At 47.6% G+C, this 20,146-nt stretch overlaps 1 protein-coding gene and 1 long non-coding RNA gene across 4 annotated transcripts; one reads left to right on the forward strand and one right to left on the reverse strand.

Annotated features, from left to right (window-relative positions):
* Positions 1-597: 597 nt before the first annotated feature.
* LOC148758539 (uncharacterized) lies at positions 598-4,724 on the reverse strand. The gene is made up of 2 exons (XR_016020759.1): positions 2,122-4,724; positions 598-949 (listed from the first exon to the last, which is right to left on the reverse strand). It is a non-coding gene; the product is annotated as an uncharacterized LOC148758539 (long non-coding RNA).
* Positions 4,725-4,757: 33 nt separating this feature from the next.
* Positions 4,758-19,501, forward strand: LOC109449614 (ubiquitin-like protein 7). 3 transcript variants are annotated; one of them, XM_074328280.2, is made up of 12 exons: positions 4,854-4,868; positions 6,108-6,162; positions 6,318-6,530; positions 8,222-8,341; positions 13,008-13,090; positions 14,131-14,215; positions 14,743-14,800; positions 15,549-15,682; positions 15,938-15,987; positions 16,195-16,362; positions 16,948-17,070; positions 19,258-19,501. In XM_074328280.2, the coding sequence occupies exons 2-12, from the start codon at positions 6,108-6,110 to the stop codon at positions 19,393-19,395; spliced, it is 1,227 nt and encodes a 408-aa protein (XP_074184381.1). In that variant the 5' UTR covers positions 4,854-4,868; the 3' UTR covers positions 19,396-19,501. The 3 variants fall into 3 exon arrangements, with proteins under 3 accessions (XP_019591576.2, XP_074184381.1, XP_074184382.1); XM_019736017.3 differs by lacking the exon at positions 6,108-6,162 and having other exon boundaries at positions 4,758-4,868; XM_074328281.2 differs by lacking the exons at positions 4,854-4,868; positions 6,108-6,162 and adding an exon at positions 4,940-4,958.
* The last annotated feature ends 645 nt before the right edge of the window (positions 19,502-20,146 follow it).

The following is a 20,146-nucleotide window of genomic DNA, read 5'->3' on the forward strand; positions in this document are numbered from 1 at the left end:
TGATTAGGTGCCACAGCCCAGACCTTGAGGCTGCTGGTCCCTTGGCCCGGCTTAAACTCTATTCATGGCTACTGTCTTTTCTTAACCCTGCGCCGCCCTCCTCGCTCCCCAGAACTCTCATCGCGTGGGACGTGACAATCTGATACGATAGTTTTTGGAATATTGTTGACTATATTCTCCATACTGTACTGTACACCGCGGGACTATTTTGTGACTACCAATTGTATTTCTTAATCCCTTCCCTCTAGTAACCATCAGTTTCTCTGTATCTGTTAGTCTGTTTCTGTTTTGTTTATTTTGTTCTTTAGATTCTACATATACGTGAGATCATACGGTATTTGTCTTTCTCGGTCTGACTTATTTAACTTAGCATAAAACCTTTAGGTCCACACATGTTGTTGTACAGGAGGAACATCTAAAAGATAAAAAAGAAATGAAGAGAGAAGAGATTTGAGAAAAAGTGACAAACATTAAAAAGAGACAATTGAGATCCAACATATGGCTAACAAGAGTACCCTTAAGAAGCAAACCAAAGCAAGAGAACACAAGCTTTCCTGAAATAAAAAACAATTGAACCTGTATTTTTTTTTTTAAAAAAAGATTTTATTGGGGAAGGGGAACAGGACTTTATTGGGGAACAGTGTGTACTTCCAGGCCTTTTTTTCCAAGTCAAGTTGTTGTCCTTTCAATCTTAATTGTGGAGGGTGCTGTTTAGCTTCAAGTTGTTGTCCTTTCAGTCTTAGTTGTGGAGGGCACAGCTCAGCTCCAGGTCCAGTTGCCGTTGCTAGTTGCAGGGGGCACAGCCCACCATCCCTTGCGGGACTCGAGGAGTTGAACTGGCAGCCTTGTGGTTGAGAGCCCACTGGCCCATGTGGGAATCGAACTGACAGCCTTTGGAGTTAGGAGCATGGAGCTCTAACCGCCTGAGCCACTGGGCCGGCCCCTGAACCTGTATTTTGAAAGAGCACACTACATGCCTGAGACTACTGAATTAGAACAAACAACACCAAGGAAAAATCTGGTAAAATTACTGGACCTCATTTTAAAAAATTTTTTTTTTGGTAACTAGGCAAAAAAAAAAACAAGTAACTTGTAAGGGGTAAAATAGGTTTTGATCATCAGAAGAAAATGAAAAAATCTCAAGGAAAGAAAATCTGAGCGAAGGATTTTATATTTAGAAAACTGATTTTCAAGTGTAAAGACCACAAACTGCTATTAATATGGAATATTTTTAGGAAATATTCTAGCCCTTTCTGAGAAATCTAGTAGAGAATTGGTTTCGATTATAAAAAAACTAGTGGTGAGCATTAACACAGGATTCTTTGGAGAATTCAAAGGGTTAAAAAGAAGAAAGTAAAGGGTATAGATTCAGAAAATGTGTAATATATCTGTTAAAAATGGAAAGTAGAGGGGGTAGAATGAGAAGAATATATGAAAAAAATTTAAATTCTTCTCAATTGTTATACTGGTGATAGTAGTATTAGTATTGTGATTCTGGAGAATGTTGAGTAGTTAACGTGGAATAAAGTAAATGAGTACTTGTGGAATTTTCAAATTCCGTCATTGCCTATGTTCTTGAGAACTAAGATTCTCAGTGTGGAAGAAAGGAAATAAACATGTAAATATCAAAGTTTACATAAACCCCTGTAGTCTTGAATTTGAAGTAGCAGTATAAATTATCTCTATTTCTGTCTCTATGGATATAGATCTAGATAAAAATATGTCTTGATATAGATCTAGATCTCTCCCTAGTTTGTCCACTAAAGCACCTTAGAATTAATGATCAGTCCAGTAACATTCATCAGCAAGCATCTTTAGTGCCCAGACTGTGGTCGTGAAATACAATTTCCCACTAAAAACCATGTGAGCTTCTTGAAGAAATGGCTCATTCTTGTGTCTGAGGTGGGAAATGTAAAAAGATGATCCTGAAACACTTGTCATGCCAGATAGTAAGGAAATGTATAGGGTTATACGAGGTGTGAAAAAAAATTTATTACAGTAAAAGACACATTGCCATTAATCCCCCTCAAAATACGACCCCTCGCTTGGAACACACTTATCCCATTGTTCTTGCCACTTTCTGAAGCAGTTCTGGAAGTCCTCTTTCGTGAGTGTCCTTACCTGTGCTGCTGTGGCTGCCTCAATGCCCGGAATCATTTTGACTTTGGGGAAGAGCCAGAAGTCGTATGGTGCCAGATCCGGTGAATAAGGTGGATGAGGACACACAGTATATTTTTATTTGACAGAAATTGCCGTGTACCAGAAGCAATGTGTGACACGGAGTGTTGTCATGATGGAGGATGATGTATGGTACACTTTAAAACACACCTTCTCTCAACTGTAGCTCAGACCCTACTGACCGCACCAAAGAAGTTGAAACTTGTCACACGAGGTTACTTAGGTTCCACGTGCCGCTTCCCATATCAAAGCTCCCTGCCTTTCCGTTGGATGGCCCTCGGCAGCAGCAGTCACCGTAGTTTTTGATCACAACTGAAAGGCTGCATGTCACACATCGCTTCTGGTACAGCAATTTCTGTCAAATAAAAACATTACAGTGTGTCCTGATCCACTTTATTCACCAGATCTGGCCCCGTGCAACTTCTGACTCTTCAAAATGACCATGAAAGGTAAACATTTTCAATTGATTCGTTTTGAATAGTCAGTTTCAATTTCTGAGGGGCCCAATGCTTTTGGTGTTAAGACAAAAATCTCCACGCAAGGTTTCCAGGACCACTAATCTCTCTGGAGAGGTTTTCATCAGCTTTCAAGATCACTGCTTTTTTCCAATTATCCCTTCATTTCTGGCATCTGAGGGGTTCTCATTTTTCCTGTGACCACTGCTATGTGATTTTTAATACATGTATTATTTTATACATTTGTTTGTAGCAGGAGTATTTACAGGTGATTTTCATTTCTATCTTGTTAGACCCAGATATCCACATATTTTATAAACAGAAAAAAGTTATTTAAAAAATGCAAATGTGCATTCTTATAATTTGTTTTCCAGTGGTTACTTATTGGCCTGAATAATCTCTTGAAGGTTTCGTGCATAGCTGTCCACCACTGTCTCATATCAATGTGTCCAAATGTGGACTGGCTAAAGAACAGGGCCTGGACACTTTTCTTCTTACCACCTCTCTGGTCATCCATCTTTGTCTTGTGTCCAGGTGTCTAGTTTTCTATAGAATCTGACCCTTGCTCTGAGCACAGCACCTACTTGGTAACTTGGTGCTCAAAGAACCTATTTGATACTGAGTTATTCCTTCCTTCATGCGCTCATTTAGTAATTTATCATTACAATGTTTCTGAACATTGTAATGATTCAGAAGTTAGGCTTACCTACTCTCCTGGGAGCAACAAGCTATACAGTAAGACAGCCACACTTGGTAGAGAGCTTTGACCTGAATTAGTCATTCAACACATTTATTGCTCACCTACCACTATGTGCCTGGTCTTGGTGAACTGCTGAAGATGAAGTGGAGTACAAGATAGTCATTGCCCGTTCTCCTACAGAGAATATAATAAAATCAACCAAAACAAGAAATCATGAGCACCTAGTATTTCAGATCCACTTCGAGGAAAACGAAATGAAGACAGGGTCCCTGCTTTTTCCTGGAGGCAGTTAAGACACAATATTGAACAGTTGAACAAAACACTAAACGATGTGGTTCAGGTTGCAAATACCTTAGTAGATAGGAAAGCCGGGAACTTAAAGAGGGCTGGATAGTTAGGAAGGATTTCTGAAAGGGAGGGTACACTTTGAGGACAGCCATGAGTTACCTGGACTTGAGCCTGAAGGAGTGCCAGCAGTTGTGAAACTCTCCACATAGTATAACAGCAGAGGGGTGACTGACATCCAGTGTTAGGCCCTCTGAGACCTGCAGTTTACTTGCTCTCCTCAGTCAAGCTATCCTGCTTAGGTGCTGCTCAGTCCCAGGTCGGACATTGAGATGTTCCCGAATTACACTTTTAATTTTGCACACACAGGATCAGCCTTTAGCTGCAGCGATCTACCTCATTATTTTCTCATATTCACCTGTTTTGTCTTTCTTTCCTTGAATTAATTCTGTGAGTCGAGTTCAATCAGAAGTAGCCCCTGTCAACATTTTAGCGAATCCTAACTTCTTTGCAAACATATCCAGTTCTAACCAGGCAGCTAAAATAGATATGCAGTTTCAGCGGAAACCCCCCTCCCCAAACTGATTCTCTGAACGACTGTTACATAAACCACCCGACTTACAACTCCCCTCAATGAAGCCACTTTCGGAGGGAGCCATCCTTTGGTTCCTGATCTGCCCATAGGTTGGTTCTCCGCGAGAAGTCTGGGGCGAGGCGACAAGACGCTGACTTCACCCGAAGGCACCCGCTTTTATGGTGAGGACTGCAGGGAACATTGGGGCATGTCTGAAGAAGCCGCTAGGGAAAGGGCCCTCCAGGACAGAAGGGTAGGAGCCGGGAGGGACAGGGTCCGCGATCTGCCAAAGGCCGGCAGCCCGCGTTCCCACCCGGCGTGACCGACCGACTCTCCACGCTCCCCAGGACGGCGCGGAAGTCACAGGGCTGTACACGGCCAAACAGGCCTCCTCCTCGCGACTCGAGCCATGCAACACCTACAGGAAACAGGACTCCACCGCGAAGGCACCAGGAGCCCGGAGCGCGCGGAATTTCAAATAGCCCACAAACCACGCCCTCCCAGGAACCGGAAGCTTGCGGCTAGCGCCACTTGCTGGCCGACTACTTATCAGGGGCGGGGGACTGCGGGAACTGCAACTCCCAGAATGCAGAGCGGAGCTTCCGGTTTCCGGCAAGAGGACCGGAGTGAGTGTTTACACCGGCGGCTCTGCGGCCGGGTTCCTTCCGCGGGACGGGTGAGGGCGCTGGGCCCCGGGCTTTGCGGGCTCGACTCGTGTCCACTACTTAGCTGGTCCCATGGGAGTGGTGGGGTCGTCGCCAAAGAGGTAGTGTCCCTCCCCACTACGAGCTGTGTGTGACCCTGGGCCAGTGACTTCACTTTTCAGAGTCTCGGTTCCCAGGCTGTAATGTGTGCACGCTCGCGCCGGCCTTAGGGAACGATTGTGAGGATTAAATGAGATGTGGTGTATTAAAAGACGTATTCCTTCCCCCTGTCATGAACCTGGGCGTGGGCGTTACCTTGAGGATGGCGAGGGTCCATTGGGCAGCCTCTCAACCTCACAACCTTGTCTATCTTCTTCCCTACGAGAAGCCTCTTTGGAAGCAAGGGCGTGATTATAACAAGGGCTTGTCTTGTCTTACAAGATTCTTCCACCCTCAGAATTTCTGATTCATTTTTTGGGCACCCACTGGGAATAAAGGCAAAAAATTCTAGTCTGTGCTTTCAAGAGCTTCCAAGAATGGGATGGGGTGAGATTGGAAAGTCAATAGTTATTTGTAATCCTTTGCCCTGAAGGAATGTGGGAACAACAAAGGGAGGGACCAGAGGAAGTGGTATTTGGGTTGGTTTTGGTAGGAGTTTGCTAAATTTTGCCAGGAGGCCAATGAGTAAAGAGGAATTACAAGCAGAGTTAGATGAGCAGAAGTGTAAACTGGGGGAGCTTTGTTTTGAATGGAGGCTTAGTGGGGCAGGTTTAAGTATTGGGGAGGGTGGGACAGAGTTCTTTGGCAGGAAGGCTGGCAGAGGGAACAGGCGTGAATGTATTTGTGAGCCAGGTTGTGGAGTTTAGACTTTTTCATAGAGGTGGCTTCGAGTTATTGGAGGAGTTCTAAGCAGAGAAGTGACTTGATCAATCTGTGTTTTAAAATGGTGAGTTGGGTGGCAGCATAGCTGTTTGATAGGGAAAGGCAAGAGTCAGGAAACTTGTTATAAAGCTTTTGTAATAGTTCAGGCAAGAGTTGAAGAAGAAAATCAGAAATGGAGAGTGTACAGAAGGGAGAGGGGTGGATAATCTCATTTGAACCTCACAACATTCCTATTAGCTGGGATGGTATTTTTATGTCTATTTTTTTTCTGATTTTTATTAAAATGTAGCTAACATACATATTATATTAGTTTCAGGTGTACATCATAGTCATTCAACAGTACCTACCTGGCACTAACAGTTATCACCATATTTATGTCTACTTTAAAGATGGGGAAACTGAGGCCTAAAGAGCTGAAGTTCCTTCCTGTCCATCATTGGATGAGTAAAGAGAGGACCCCAGATTGTAGTTCTGGCCTGATGCTGCATCCTGTGCTTTTCCTGAAGAGTCACACTGAAATCATTCAGCCCCTTGGTGGGGTGGGGGTGGAGTAGGGTGGTGATCTATCTTTTAACCACTAAGGCTCTGTTGCTTTACAGGGAGAAAGAGAGAGCGCGAAAGAGAGAGGATGTCTCTCTCAGATTGGCACCTGGCGGTGAAACTGGCGGACCAGCCACTTGCCCCAAAGTCTATTCTTCATTTGCCAGAGACAGAGCTGGGAGAATCCTCACTGGGGGGCTATAGTATTTCATTTCTGAAGCAGCTCATTGCTGGCAAACTCCAGGAATCAGTTCCGGACCCGGAGCTGATTGGTGAGTCTGTGTGCCCTGGAGATGGGCTGCTGCTCTGATCTCTTTTGGGGGAGGATACATCTGGAATTACAAGGGTAACTTAAGAATTTGGGATTTGTTGCCCTAATGTTAACACTCCAGGGAAGTGAGTGTTGTTGGTGAAAAGAATCACAAATCGTATAAAACTATTGGTTGCCATTTCAGTTGTGCATTACATTGAACTGCTTTATCACAAAGTTTCTTAATTGTGATGTTGTTGATTTCTTTTTCTGAAAGAGCAAGAATTTGGGGTGGGATAGGGAAGGAGGAGCTGGTCTAGGAAAGCGCCCCAAGTATATCGCATTTTGAGGTGGGCCTTAGGGATGATTAAACGGATTTTTGGTTGGTTGGTTAGAGGGAAGGCAGGAGAAAAGGAAAGGAAGGTGGCAAGGGCATTCTAGGTGGAGGAAGAAAGAATTAAATATAACAAATTATATTATAAAGGTAATTTACGATAGCTAAGGTATCCAACTGGCAAAAAGTGCGTTTTCAGTCATAAAAACACTGAGTTCATCCTTTCTTGTTGTATTTTCCCTTTCCTTTAAATTGATCAGTCTTCACAATACTAAGGTCTAGAGCTTTCTTGTACATAGATTCTGTATTGTATGAGTTAGTACTTGCTAACAGTTGTTATTAAAATGTATTTATTAAATAAGAGTGCTTTTTAAAGCATGTATTGTTCTGGCGTGGAATTAACCCCTGGTCGTTCGCAAAGGTGAAAGCATTCACAGACGCTACAAAGTAGGAGGGCAAAGGACATTTTTATTAAAGTTAGGGCAGAGAAAAAATGCCCATGGCAATGTCCAAAGATGACAGCAGCTGTGGGTTGTAAGGAGAGAAATACCGGTGTATGTGGTGGTGGTGGGGTTGCGGGGGCAGAGTCCAGAGTCTCAGAGTGGACAGCTGCCCCTAACTACAGGTTAGCTTTTTCTTGGTTAGGCAGGTCTGGGGGCTGACATCCTTCCTGGGGTCTGGTCTGTTGAAGACGATGTCATCTCTAGACTTGGACTTGGCCACCACGGCCTGGGACGACCGTATTTCCCCGAAAATAAGACTGGGTCTTATATTAATTATTGCTCCAAAAGATGCATTAGGACGTATTTTTAGGGGATGTCTTGTACAACAATCTACATTTATTCAAATACAGTCATGTCATCTTCTTCTGGAACATCGTCATTACGAACATACTAGATGCGTCCATCTGGCTGACGATCTTAACTGGGGCTTATTTTCAGGGAAACACAGTATGTGTCACCAGTAAAAAACTGCAAGGGAGTTAGTTGTAAATTGGATTCCGGTGTCTGGGCGTCTGAGGATTAAGAAATTGCTCTTTTCAGGTTAGGATGTTGTTAATTACCGAGGTATGGGTAGCCTTGAGAAAGGGATCAGAGTTCTTCAGTTAGTCAGTGAGGGGAGAAACAAAGAGAAAACTGAATATCAGGGTGGATCAAACTGCAAACAAACTTAAGTCTAATTACAAGTGGCTAGATAGTGAGCTGTGCAGTGAGTCAAACTGCAAACTAGCTAAGTATAACCGCATTATTGATTCCCTGAATTTCACCCTTACGTGTATTATTCTCCAGCTGTCCAATCAAAATAAGGTTCCTAGGGGACAGAAACCATCTAAATTGTTTTGAGGAGCAAAATATAAATGGACAGTTCTTTCTTTTTAGATCTGATCTACTGTGGCCGGAAGCTAAAAGATGACCAGACCCTGGACTTCTATGGCATTCAGCCTGGATCCACAGTCTATGTTCTACGCAAGTCCTGGCCTGAGCCCGACCAGAAACCAGGTGAGTGAGGCTTGGCCCGGAGTCAGACAGGCAGAGCTTCTGTAGTAGCTGTAAGGGACGGGTCTGTGGGTGTGTGAGGCACAGGCGTGGGTGGATGGGACTAGGGGGTGATTTACTGAAATGGTAATAGAGGATATCTTTATTACTCGCTGGGTTAGACCACATTGATAAACAGAATGAAATTTTGATCTTCTCACTGCCAACACCACTAAGGGATGGGGATTTTTCCCCCTCTACTTTTTAAGTTCATTATCCACTGTTTTAATGGGGTGGGACGTGTGTATCCACTTAAACTCCTTTAGGTTAACAGTTTATTTCTCAGTGAACTTTGTATCTTTTTGTTATTCTAATTAGGAAAAAAAAGCTGCAAACTCCTTGCAGTCCTCTAATGCTGTAGTTCTTGTTTACAAATCTTCCGGCGAACTGCCTCAGGTGGTGACTTGTTCAGTCAACTCATTCCTCCTGCTCTACTGGTGATTTATTCTCCTGGAGCTTGAAAGTATTCGAACAGGATTAAAGTAGCTCTTGGAGAAAACATACAAAGCCTCTAATGCCTTTTGGATTTATTGGTAAAAGGTGCTGTTTGGAATTCATAATGTAAATTTTGCATCTGTGTTTTAAAAGCCTCCCCAAGGATAAAGCTAGGCTACATAAAAAAGATTAGCTTTGTCGAACTGGCAGTTTGACATTTTTATAATGTTCATGATTGCTATGACTGATTATCAGCTTGCAATTTATCCTCTTTTCAATTCTAAACATAAAGGACAAAAAGATCTTTTGTACTCTGATGAGAAGTGAGAAAGAGAAACCCCGATATCCAGGGGTTGGCTTGGCTCTCAGCTCGGCCTTGGAACTTACACAGTTTCACACATCACCATCTACAAGGCCACTCAGAGACCATAATGAATCAAGACAAAAACCAGAGCCCGCTCATTTCCAAACAGAAAAAAAACCCTGAACATTGTCCAAACCACAAGAAAGACCAAGTATTCCTCTCTCCTGGCTATTATGAGTGCTGCTTCTTTCCAATTACACCTTTGCCTTGCTCTAGTTTTCCTTCCTTCTAGATAGAATTATTAAGATACCCAATCATAAAATCACCTCCACTTCCTGACAGCATCCAATCCAAAGCAAAACCCCACTTCCTTAAACTTCCCCCCAAATCACCCAGCCAAAGCCCAAATCCTATAATAAATCCTTTCTAACATCCTCTTATTGAGCTGTCCTGCTAAATCTGTGGTGTGCATTCTCCTCTAAGGAGCAGGAAAGCCAACTTATGCAACTGCAAGTGAGCCCCTCTGGTCTTTGGCTGGAGGGCACTGACAGAAGGAAAGTAACATTTGTGGCTTCTTGCAGCCAGATTGTTTCTCCTTGATATCTCATTTAGTCATGAGAGTGGCCCTGCAGGATAGGTAACAACATTAGCATTTTATAGATGAAGGAAAAGAGGGTTTAGAAAGGTATTTATTCAAGGTCACCTACCACCTACTTAGAAAATGAACGCAAGGGCTGGGATATGAATCCAGGTTTTCCTGGCTCAAGAGCCCATGTTTTTTTCCCTGGGCTGGCTGCCTCCCACTTCCAAAGGGTGAGATGAGCTCAGAGACGTTATAGACACAACAATAACTCTTAGCTGATGATCGGCTAAGAATCCTTTTCTTCCCCTTTTCTTCCTGGACATTTATTTTTGAAACAAATGTATGTTTTATTGGGAGGTAAAAATAAACTTTGAGATATTTTGTCCTTGAGTGCCCTTCCAAAGGAAGCACATTTCTTTTAAATTTTTTTATTGGAGAATATTGAGGAATAGTGTGTTTTTCCAGGACCTATCAGCTCCAAGTCAAGTCATTGTTTTCAATCTAGTTGTGGAGGGTGCAGCTCAGTGGCCCATGTGGGAATCGAACTGGCGACTTTGGTGTTATGAGCACTGAGCTCTAACCAATTGAGCCAACTGGTCGCCCAGGAGGCATATTTCTTGACCACACTAGATTAGCGCCTGTAAGAGGAGAATCTGTCGATTTCCCTTCCCACCTGGATCCCTTGGTGGTTCTCCGTGGAGCATTACAAATCCCTTCAGGTTTCCCAAAGCCTGCAATTTGAGCAGGGGTGTGTACCCCAAGCTCCAGCCACAGAAAACACTTGCTGTTCCTTTCAAGCACCTCATTTTATTCTATGCTTATACATATGTTCTCTCATAAGCTTCTCTCCCTAGTAAACGTCTATTCTCCCTTAAATACCGTCTCAAATGGTCTCCCCGGGAGACAGCTCTGTGTCCTAACCGTCCCTTTCAGTAATGGCTATCTGCCTCCTGTTCCTGTCGCTCTAGCTGGGGTCCACGCCTCTGCTGAGGTCCTCAGGAGGGTATTTTGAAATCCTATGGTTTGTATTTGATCTAGTCTTGTTTCTCCTGCTGTCCTAAGAGTTCCTTGATGTCAGGGAATCATTTATTTTTTTAAAGATTTTATTGGGGAAGGAGAACAGGACTTTATTGGGGTACAGTGTGTACTTCCAGGACTTTTCTTTTTCCCAAGTCAAGTTGTTGTCCTTTCAATCTTAATTGTGGAGGGTGCTGTTTAGCTTCAAGTTGTTGTCCTTTCAGTCTTAGTTGTGGAGGGCACAGCTCAGCTCCAGGACCAGTTGCCGTTGCTAGTTGCAGGGGGCACAGCCCACCATCCCTTGCGGGAGTCAAACCGGCAACCTTGTGGTTGAGAGGACGCGCTCCAACCAACTGAGCCATCCGGGAGCTCAGTGGCAGCTCAGCTCAAGGTGCCATGTTCAATCTTAGTTGCACGGGGCGCTGCCCACCATCCCTTGCGGGACTCGAGGAATCGAACTGGCAACCTTGTGGTTGAGAGGATGCGCTCCAACCAACTGAGCCATCTGGGAGGCAGCTCAGCTCAAGGTGCCGTGTTCAATCTTAGTTGCAGGGGGCGCTGCCCACCATCCCTTGTGGGATTCAGAGGAGTTGAACTGGCAACCTTGTGGTTGAGAGCGCACTGGCCCATGTGGGAATCGAACCGCAGCCTTTGGAGTTAGGAGCACGGAGCTCTAACCGCCTGAGCCACCGGGCCGGCCCCCAGGGAATCATTTTGTACGTTCCTGTACCTTGCCCCAAACCAGGCACGGAGTAAATGCTTAGTACATGTTTGTTGACTGAATAAATTTGGTAACTTGCTTAACATAAATATTTTTCAAGAGACCACCCTCACAGTGAGAACTGCAGGTAAGGATGTGGTTCCATATGGAACTACAGGGGTGCCGTTCACTGTGCTTTGGGAATGGTGCTCCTGGAGGTGGCAGTACGACATCGGCATAATCACAAGTAGCTGTCTGCGGTGGGGGTGACCCAGGGGAACTTCCTGCTTACTCCCCCTTTTCTTTCTTTTTTTTTTAAAAAGATTTTATTGAGGAAGGAGAACAGGACTTTATTGGGGGAACAATGTGTACTTCCAGGACTTTTTTCCAAGTCAAGTTGTTGTCATTTCAGTCTTAGTTGTGGAGGGCGCAGCTCAGCTCCAGGTCCCGTTGCCGTTGCTAGTTGCAGGGGGCACAGCCCACCATTCCTTGCGGGAGTCAAACCGGCAACCTTGTGGTTGAGAGGACGCACTCCAACCAACTGAGCCATCTGGGAGCCCAGCGGCAGCTCAGCTCAAGGTGCCCATGCTCAATTTTAGTTGCTTAGTTGCAGGGGGCGCTGCCCACCATCCCTTGCGGGATTCGAGGAATTGAACTGGCAACCTTGTGGTTGAGAGCCCACTGGCCCATGTGGGAATCGAACCGGCAGCCTTCGGAGTTAGGAGCACAGAGCTCTAACCGCCTGAGCCACCGGGCCAGCCCTCCCCCTTCTTTTACCCACATTTCTTCACCTATGAAATGGGCTGATGTCCTAAGTAGTAAAGCAACCAAGTCAAACTAAGACAACTGCTAAACTCTCCCATATGTATGAATCAGTGTCCAAAGATGAAAAAGAAACTTTGAGTCTCATTAAAATACTTGCTACCAAGCATGTGACGAAAGTTTGTTAAGAACCCTAAAAGTACAGTGTGTGTTTTTATTGGTCCCTTGTATTTTTTTTTTAAATAATTCAAAATAATATTAAGGAAGCCTGAAAGAAAATATCAAAGACAAGCAGTTACCCCAGATCCTGTCGCCCTACCAAGTGCTGTTCTTTCCCTTGTCCTGTCCAGCCCTGGGCCACATGCACGCTGACACGTTTTGTGTAGTTTCACTAGAGAACGCGCATACAACATTGTGTTCTGCTTCTCTTAACATACTTTGGCAATGTAGCTCCATATTTTTCAGACGGCTTGCAGCACTTAGTATTTTAAATTACTGCATAAAAATCTACTGAGTTGGTTGTGTATTCCTTCTTTTCAAATGTAAGAAGTCAAGAATTCCTGCAATGGGAGATTGATCCGAGCAGTCTCTTGCATGTGGTAAGATTCCCCTCTGCTGGAACTTGACTTTGATTATCTACTGAGGATGCTTAAGAGTGCAGTTTTCACATCTGTATCATGAAGGGATTTTTCTGAATGGGCGCTCACTTTCTTAGGGTGATGAGGGAGGGGACCCTGCAGACCAAGCTGCCCCTGGACACATGCGGAAATGATATTCTGCGTCTGTACAAGGGGCAGGGCTCCGAGGTAACTGAGTGTCTTGTCTGCAGAACCTGTGGACAAAGTGGCTGCCCTGAGGGAGTTCCGGGTCCTGCACACTGCCCTGCACAGCAGCTCCTCCTACAGGGAGGCGGTGAGTGTGTGCTGTGGCCCCTGCCCAAGATTCTGGCCAGGCCTGCAAGAGTGAGTGTGAACGCGGCAGGGTGGTGTAGAGTAGGAGCTGGGAGCCCGTTGCCATGGCTACCAAGAGTTCCTCAGGGAGCTTTTGTCATGCCTGTGGATCTCCGTAGAGCCTTGTCTCCCCCCAAAGAGGCTGTATCAGCTAGGTATTGTTGATTTTCCTCTAACGATAATGATACAACCTCTCCTGATATTGACCTCACAGAGTGAATATTATTACAGCCAAAGGGTCCATATAGTGTTTCTGCTGGGCTTCATTCTTTAAATTTGGCTGAGAACTGCCTGCCTGCCCACTGCTCCTTACCTGGATTTCCTCACTGGGAAATGCACTGATGTCTTTCTATAGGAGAGTTGATAAGCAAAATTAACACATCTGTGAACTTCCCAGTATACAGAGGGTGCCAACAAAATGTATACACATTTTAAGAAAGGAAGAAACTATTAAAATTGTAATACTCGATATATATCAATGACAGAAGATGAATACCAGATACGTTTGACTTCTGCAATTACAAGAGGTGCTCAAAGTGGTTACCGTCAGCGTCCAGACACTTCTGATTACGGTGAACTACTGCTTGAGCAACGTTGACCATCTCTTAAAATGTGTATACTTTTGTTTGGCACCCCTGGTATATGAATACGAAATGGTAATTGTATGGGGATTGAAAAGGACTTTTGGGACCTAGAGAAACCTTTGTTATTGGCTTGTAATGAGAGCTTTTATTTTGGACGCATTAGAACTGTAAACGGGGAAAGGACCAGAGATTGAAGGTTTACTGTGATATTGCTTTTTTTTTTTTTAATTGTTTGTTTCCCCTCCAGTAAGCCCTGACCTCAGTGAAGAAAGAGGTTCATCTGTTTCCTGGGGCTGTTGTCCCACTGTGGAGCTGTATGTGCAGGCACTTAGAGGGGGGACGTACTTGAGCAGAATGTGGGTACTTTCTGAGTGGATTGAGCTGCTTGGATGTTCAGCCCTCCTCATTTCTCCTGCAGGTCTTTAAGATGCTCAGCAATAAGGAATCTTTGGATCAGATCATTGTGGCCACCCCAGGCCTCAGCAGTGACCCCATTGCTCTCGGTAAGTGCAGGACTGACCTGGAGGAAATAGTAATCATTGGAGAAGGAGAATCCAGAAGAAGGCGATCCTGAAGAAACTGACCACCTTTCGAAGAATTGTAGGGGAGGGGAGAACCAAGATGTGTCCCACGCACCCAGCCCTCCAAGAGCTGAAAACTCATGGCCTAACTAGCATCATTAATGAGACGGAGGGTGTCCAGTGCGGGCCGCGCTTAGCCCAAACCACAACAGGCAGGGAAGATTTCCTGCACACTTTGAGGGAGAAGGGAAGAACCCAGAGCTAGAGGGAAAGGCTGGCATGCTGGTACACAGTATGTGACTGCCTTGCATGGGGAAATGGTGAGCAGGGGACAAAATGGAGAGCACGTGGTTGCGCTGCTTGGTGCTTTGTTTCCTCTGCTTTTCACAAGGGCTGCTTTGTGGTCCTGTGTCCCTGTTGAGCCGGTTGCTCTGAGGTCTAAAGCGTAGCTCTTCTCTCTTCTGGATGTGGCTAGATTTCTAGTCTAAGGTGAGCTCTGTTCTCCGTAGGGGTTCTCCAGGACAAGGACCTCTTCTCTGTCTTCGCTGATCCCAACATGCTTGATACGTAAGTGTGCCCATCTTATTAAAGGGTCCCCTATCTCTCCTCCTGTGGTCGGGCCAGAAGCCGAACTATTGCCCTGGATTCTGCTCTTGGAGCCCAAGTCCTGCCTTCCCCAAGTCTACCTTCTAAATATGTCAGGAGGTGAGAAAGCAGAGTGCTCTAGGGGAACGACAAGCCCAAGGGCAGGGGCACGCGGCGCTGTGGCGGTGAAGCAGGGCCTGAGGGAGGTGGCTTTGCATGCCCTGCTCAGCTCAGCTCTCGTTCAGTAGCTATGAAGGAGCCTTGGAAAGATGTGAAGCTGGGGAAGGAAGCAGGTGCATAGATCCCTGGGGATTAGAGCTGGAAGGGACAGCTCTAATACGAGGTTATAGCTCTTATTTTGCGTGTGAAGAAAACAGTTTGCCCCCCAAGAAGGGACCTGTCAGAGGTGGTCCCCAAATAGTGACGGAGGCCAGACCAGACTGACCTCTGAGCCTCCCATCATGCCAAGGGGAAGGTGAGGCATCCTCAATAGATCCCAGAGGGGAAGGTCAGGCATCAGCAGTAGATCCAAGAACTGATGGCCTGGCCAATGTTGCTGGGGGCCGAACAGCAAGAAGACAAAGCCCACTGGAGGGAGGTGTTGAGCACTGAGGGATTTTTAGGGCAGTCGTGGTGGCTTGATAGTTGCGAGGGCACCCAGACTCCTGTCATGGTGAGGGTGCCCTTTCCTTCTTGTTCACCCTTGGGTTTCTTCCTGCCCCTGTCCCAGGTTGGTACCTGCTCACCCAGCCCTAGTCAATGCCATTGTCCTGGTTCTGCACTCGGTGGCAGGCAGCACTCCACTGCCGGGGGCTGACTCCTCTTCCCGAAGCATGCCCTCCAGCTCGTACCGGGACATGCCAGGTGAGTCCCAAGAGAGCGTAATGCAGGGCCCTCAGGACCCAGCATGGCCCAGGAAATGCTTTGCTCAGCAGCTATGTATAGCGCTGGCAGAGTGTGTTCCTCTGAAACTCAGTTTGAGTCAGGGAGTGAGTGCATCTGTCCTGTAATTTTCCAAGGGGAGAGATGAAAATATGAATTTGGAGAGTGAGCTGAGATTCTGGAGCTCCGCCTGTGCCTTTCCGTTCTTCCTCCTGAAATCTGTTCTCCCTCCTCCAGGTGGCTTCCTGTTTGAGGGGCTCTCTGATGAGGAGGATGACTTTCACCCAGTAAGCGGCCTGGCTGCCTGCCCTTTGGGGACACGGTGCCAGGGATGAGCCCCACCCGGGGCCCTGGCGTGCCCAAGCTGGGAGGCGGTCACAGGCCGTGTCACACTATCGCTATCTGGACCTGGCAAGAACTGTACCTGGGTGGGGGTGAGGTCATCTGGGTCCATCAAAGGCCGCTTCCCTGATTCTGGGGCCTCCCTTCTCCAGAGCACCAGGTCCACGCCCTCTAGCAGCACACCCAGCTCCCGCCCAGCCTCCCTGGGGTACAGTGGAGCTGCTGGACCCAGGCCCATCACCCAGAGCGAACTGGCCACCGCCCTGGCCCTGGCCAGCACTCCTGAGAGCAGCTCTCACACCCCCACCCCTGGCACCCAGGTATGGAGACAGGGTGGGAAGGTGGTTCTGGGCCCCCATGGGAGAAGCTCCCCAGCAGTGGACTGGGTTTGCCCTTGCCGACCACAGTGCTAGATCTGGTTTGAGCTGAACTCTGCCTGGGCCCTGGTGGGTCTCTCACTGTGGCAGGGCTGGGGTGCCCGCCTCTTACTTGCCTCCAGGGCTCAGAAGTGCGGGGTGCAGCACTGTCCTGATTGATTCCTGGCCCTAGTAGTTCAGGAGAACCCCCCATCACATAACGTGCGCGTCCTCATCGCCAGGGCCCAGCCCTCACCAGCTTAAGTATTCCTCGTGATGGTCACTAGCTTCCGAGGCGGTGGCCCCCAGTGCTGGGGTCCTCGTCTAGGTGGGGGGCTCGATTCCACTTCCCTGGTGCAGAAGAGAATGGGGCCTTTCCTGCCCACATAGCGAGCGTTTAGGTACCTCTGTGTGGTTGACTCACGCAGGCCCCTGTGGGAGGCAGTAGTGGGGCCCCCGGGAGCACCGTGGGGTGATGTGACAGCAGTGGGTATGTGCTGGGAGACTGAGGCGGCTCTGCGGTGGCCCTGACCACTGGCTTGTCTCCAGGGCCATTCCTCAGGGACCTCACCGATGTCCTCCGGCATCCAGTCAGGGACGCCCATCACCAATGATCTCTTCAGCCAAGCCCTGCAGCATGCCCTGCAGGCCTCTGGACAGCCCAGCCTGCAGGTCAGTCATGCCCACTTCTGGTATCCGTGCGGCTTCCCTGGTTACTCGGGATACGGAGCCTTTTTCTGCTCTCTGAGAGCCTTCCCACTTGGCATGTTCAATCCTGGTACAGCAGGATGTCCCCCCCCCCCCCCCCCAAGGGCAGCTGTCCCTGTGGCTTCCACTCCTGCACGCCGTGACCATGGCCTGACTCCACTGACTGCCTGGCTTGGGTACCTGTGGCAGCTTGGGTCAGTTCATTCATCCCGTGAGCGCTGACTGAGTATGTATATACCGGGCCTGGGTCTGGGGCCTGAGGTAGAGACAAGCCACCTCATTCCTGCCACAGAGGGGCGTCCGGCAGTCACTGAACTGGGGGAGCGGCAGAGCAAAAAGCCCTGTCCAGGCTTGAGGGGAGGGTCTAGGTCAGGCAAAACCCCTTCTGAGGACGGGGTGTTTACGCTGACCGTCACCGAGTTCCCGAGATGGAGCCAGAGAAAAGGGGGGCAGGTGCCTGAGAGTGAGGGCCTGGCGTGCCTGGGTGAGGAGATTAGACTTGATCCAGCAATCAGTAGGGAGCTACGGGAGGTTATAAGCAGGGAGAGTGGCACATCTGGTCACCTTAGCAGCTAAGTGGAAGGCCCAGGGATCAGGTTTCAGAGCGTCTCTGCGCACAGCTTTATGTTTCCCTGTGTCCTTTGCTCCTCACAGGGAGCCTGAGGGGCAGTTGTTTCTGGAGCTTGTTCAGGGTCAGTAAGCCAGTGCGTGGGAAAGATGGGGGTCAGGCCGTGTGGCTCTGTGTACCGTATGTGGCCCAGGTGGACAGTGAGGGGACGGGAGCAGGACCCGTGGGCGGCTTGTCTTTTCCGCTCCTCTATGTCCCTAGCTAGGAGCCTGCCTGTTACCCCTGCTGTGCCGCTCAGGAGCTTTCCCTCGCTCCACCTGGCCTGCAAACTGAGTCCCAATTGGTTCGTGTGGTTTTTCCAGCCCTCCCCAGCCTCACCCTTTCCGCTTGTCTCTGTGCATTTGCCTCCTTCCCACCGCCTTCCCCTCCCACAGTGTGAACACATGACTCCCTAAGTTGTGCACTTACCTCCTTCCTGAGGTAGAGGTATTAATGAAGCTTTGAATGTTCTAAGAGAAAATGTGGGTTAAGTTCTTTAAACCCTGCCAGTTGAGAAAGCCTTTTATAACTGAAAGTCAAAATCCAGGAGCCATTATATAACGAGCAATGCATTTTGAGTTCATAAAAGTGAAAATTTATGCTTACCAAACCAAACTAAACCAAACAGAAAAAATCAGGCAAAGTCTGCATGCTAACAACAAACTGGGAAAAAATCTGTAACATATCAGACCACGGGAAAAACTTCCCTGATGTAGAGGTTCTAGTAACTTAGGACCAACAACGCCATAGAAATATGATCACAGGCCATGAACAGACTATTCATGGAAAGGAAGTACAGATGGCCCCTAAGCCATGTAATTCCTCAGTCCCACTTCTCGGAATTTATCCTGGAGATGTATATGTGTGAAGAAAGTGACATTTGTACAGTCAGTTCCTGCAGCGTTGTTCCAACAGCTAAAGATTGAAAATAGCCCAGTTATGGTACATTTGAGGACTTCCCCTTGTTGGAATATTACGTGGTTATTAAAAATGTCTTTATGTCCTGGCATAGCTAGATCTCCAGGATGCACTGAGCATGCTGAAAAAAGAAGAGAGGGGTGGCTATAGACGGGAATAAGGAAAAGGTAAAGATAGGAGTACGTGTGTGTCTCCTCGGAATGAAGTCGGTTATCTGGGGTGAAGATGAGAGTGGATGAAGGGAAGACTTTCCACTATTTCTTATGCTAAAAAACAAAACTAACATGAAAATTTATCCCTCTCGCCCCTTTTGTGTCTGTATGTCTGTACATATAGCAGGAGAAAGAAAGTAACTTAATGTTTTGAACTTTAGACGTTGAGTAATATGTGCTTTCTTTTTTATCCTTATGTTAAAAATTTCCTGTTTTTATTGGATAAACTTTTAATGTGGTCTCTAAATCTCCCGCCTTCTTGTAGTCTTCCTGGAAGCCCTGTGTTCTGTGGAGCTTCACATCTGTGGCTTTGCTGTAGGAACCCGCCTTTTTTTCTCCCCGGAAAGGACAGAGCTAAGCGAGTCTTGGTAGGATCTCAACTAACAGCTTCTGCCTGGTCCTGTCTTTCTGCAGAGCCAGTGGCAGCCCCAGCTGCAGCAGCTGCGTGACATGGGCATTCAGGACGATGAGCTGAGCCTGCGGGCCCTGCAGGCCACTGGGGGGGACATCCAAGCGGCCCTGGAGCTCATCTTTGCCGGGGGAGCCCCATGAACTCCCTGCTGCTCCCGAAAGCCCAGCAGACTGCCAAGGCGGCTGCCCCAGGAGGCTCCCGAAGGCGCCCCATCTCCTCTCCCAATACACCTGATTGGTCAACGTCGCTTGGTTCAGTGCTTGGCTTTTCTGGCTGACCCGCGTGGTGGAGGCAATGGGGGCGAGCATGGTGGGTGGGTCTTGCTTGGTGCTGTGACCTCAGAGCACAGCTGGGTGTGCTTCTGGGCCTGGGGGGAGAATTTTAGACACACGTTCTCTTGCGGGAGAAGTTTCCAGTGATAGTCCCCAGAGCCCTTGGTGCTTTGGGGTGTGGCATCCTCAGGACATGCCCAAAGCTGGAGCAAGACTGCTGGGTCCCAATTATGGCCAGAAGCGGCTTCAGATGGACTTTCAGAGGAGCAGGTAGGGGTACTTCCCTTCCACATGTTCCCTCCCCGAAGGCTTCCAAAAGGCTCCTCGTCCCTCCCCCAGCCCAGTCTCACCTGCGTTCTTGGAAGCTTATTCCGTCATTTAGATACCAGAACTGAAGCCTCAGAGCTGTGCCAGGAGGCACGGCCCTCGTCTCTGTCCTGAAGGCGTAAAATACAAGAGCAGTTAAATAACAATCCTAAACAACACCAACAGGAACAGGGCTCAGCTTTCATATTGAAGAGAGGGCAGCAACCCCAAGCTGCTCCTCCATCTGCCCGAGCTCTCGTTCGCCTTGGCACGGCGCTCGCTGCCGCGGTGCAGACGTGTCCAAGTTGAGCAA

This window comes from Rhinolophus sinicus, chromosome 3 (genome assembly GCF_057876585.1).
Source record: "Rhinolophus sinicus isolate RSI-liver-muscle chromosome 3, RSI-T2T, whole genome shotgun sequence".
Lineage (NCBI taxonomy): Eukaryota > Metazoa > Chordata > Mammalia > Chiroptera > Rhinolophidae > Rhinolophus > Rhinolophus sinicus.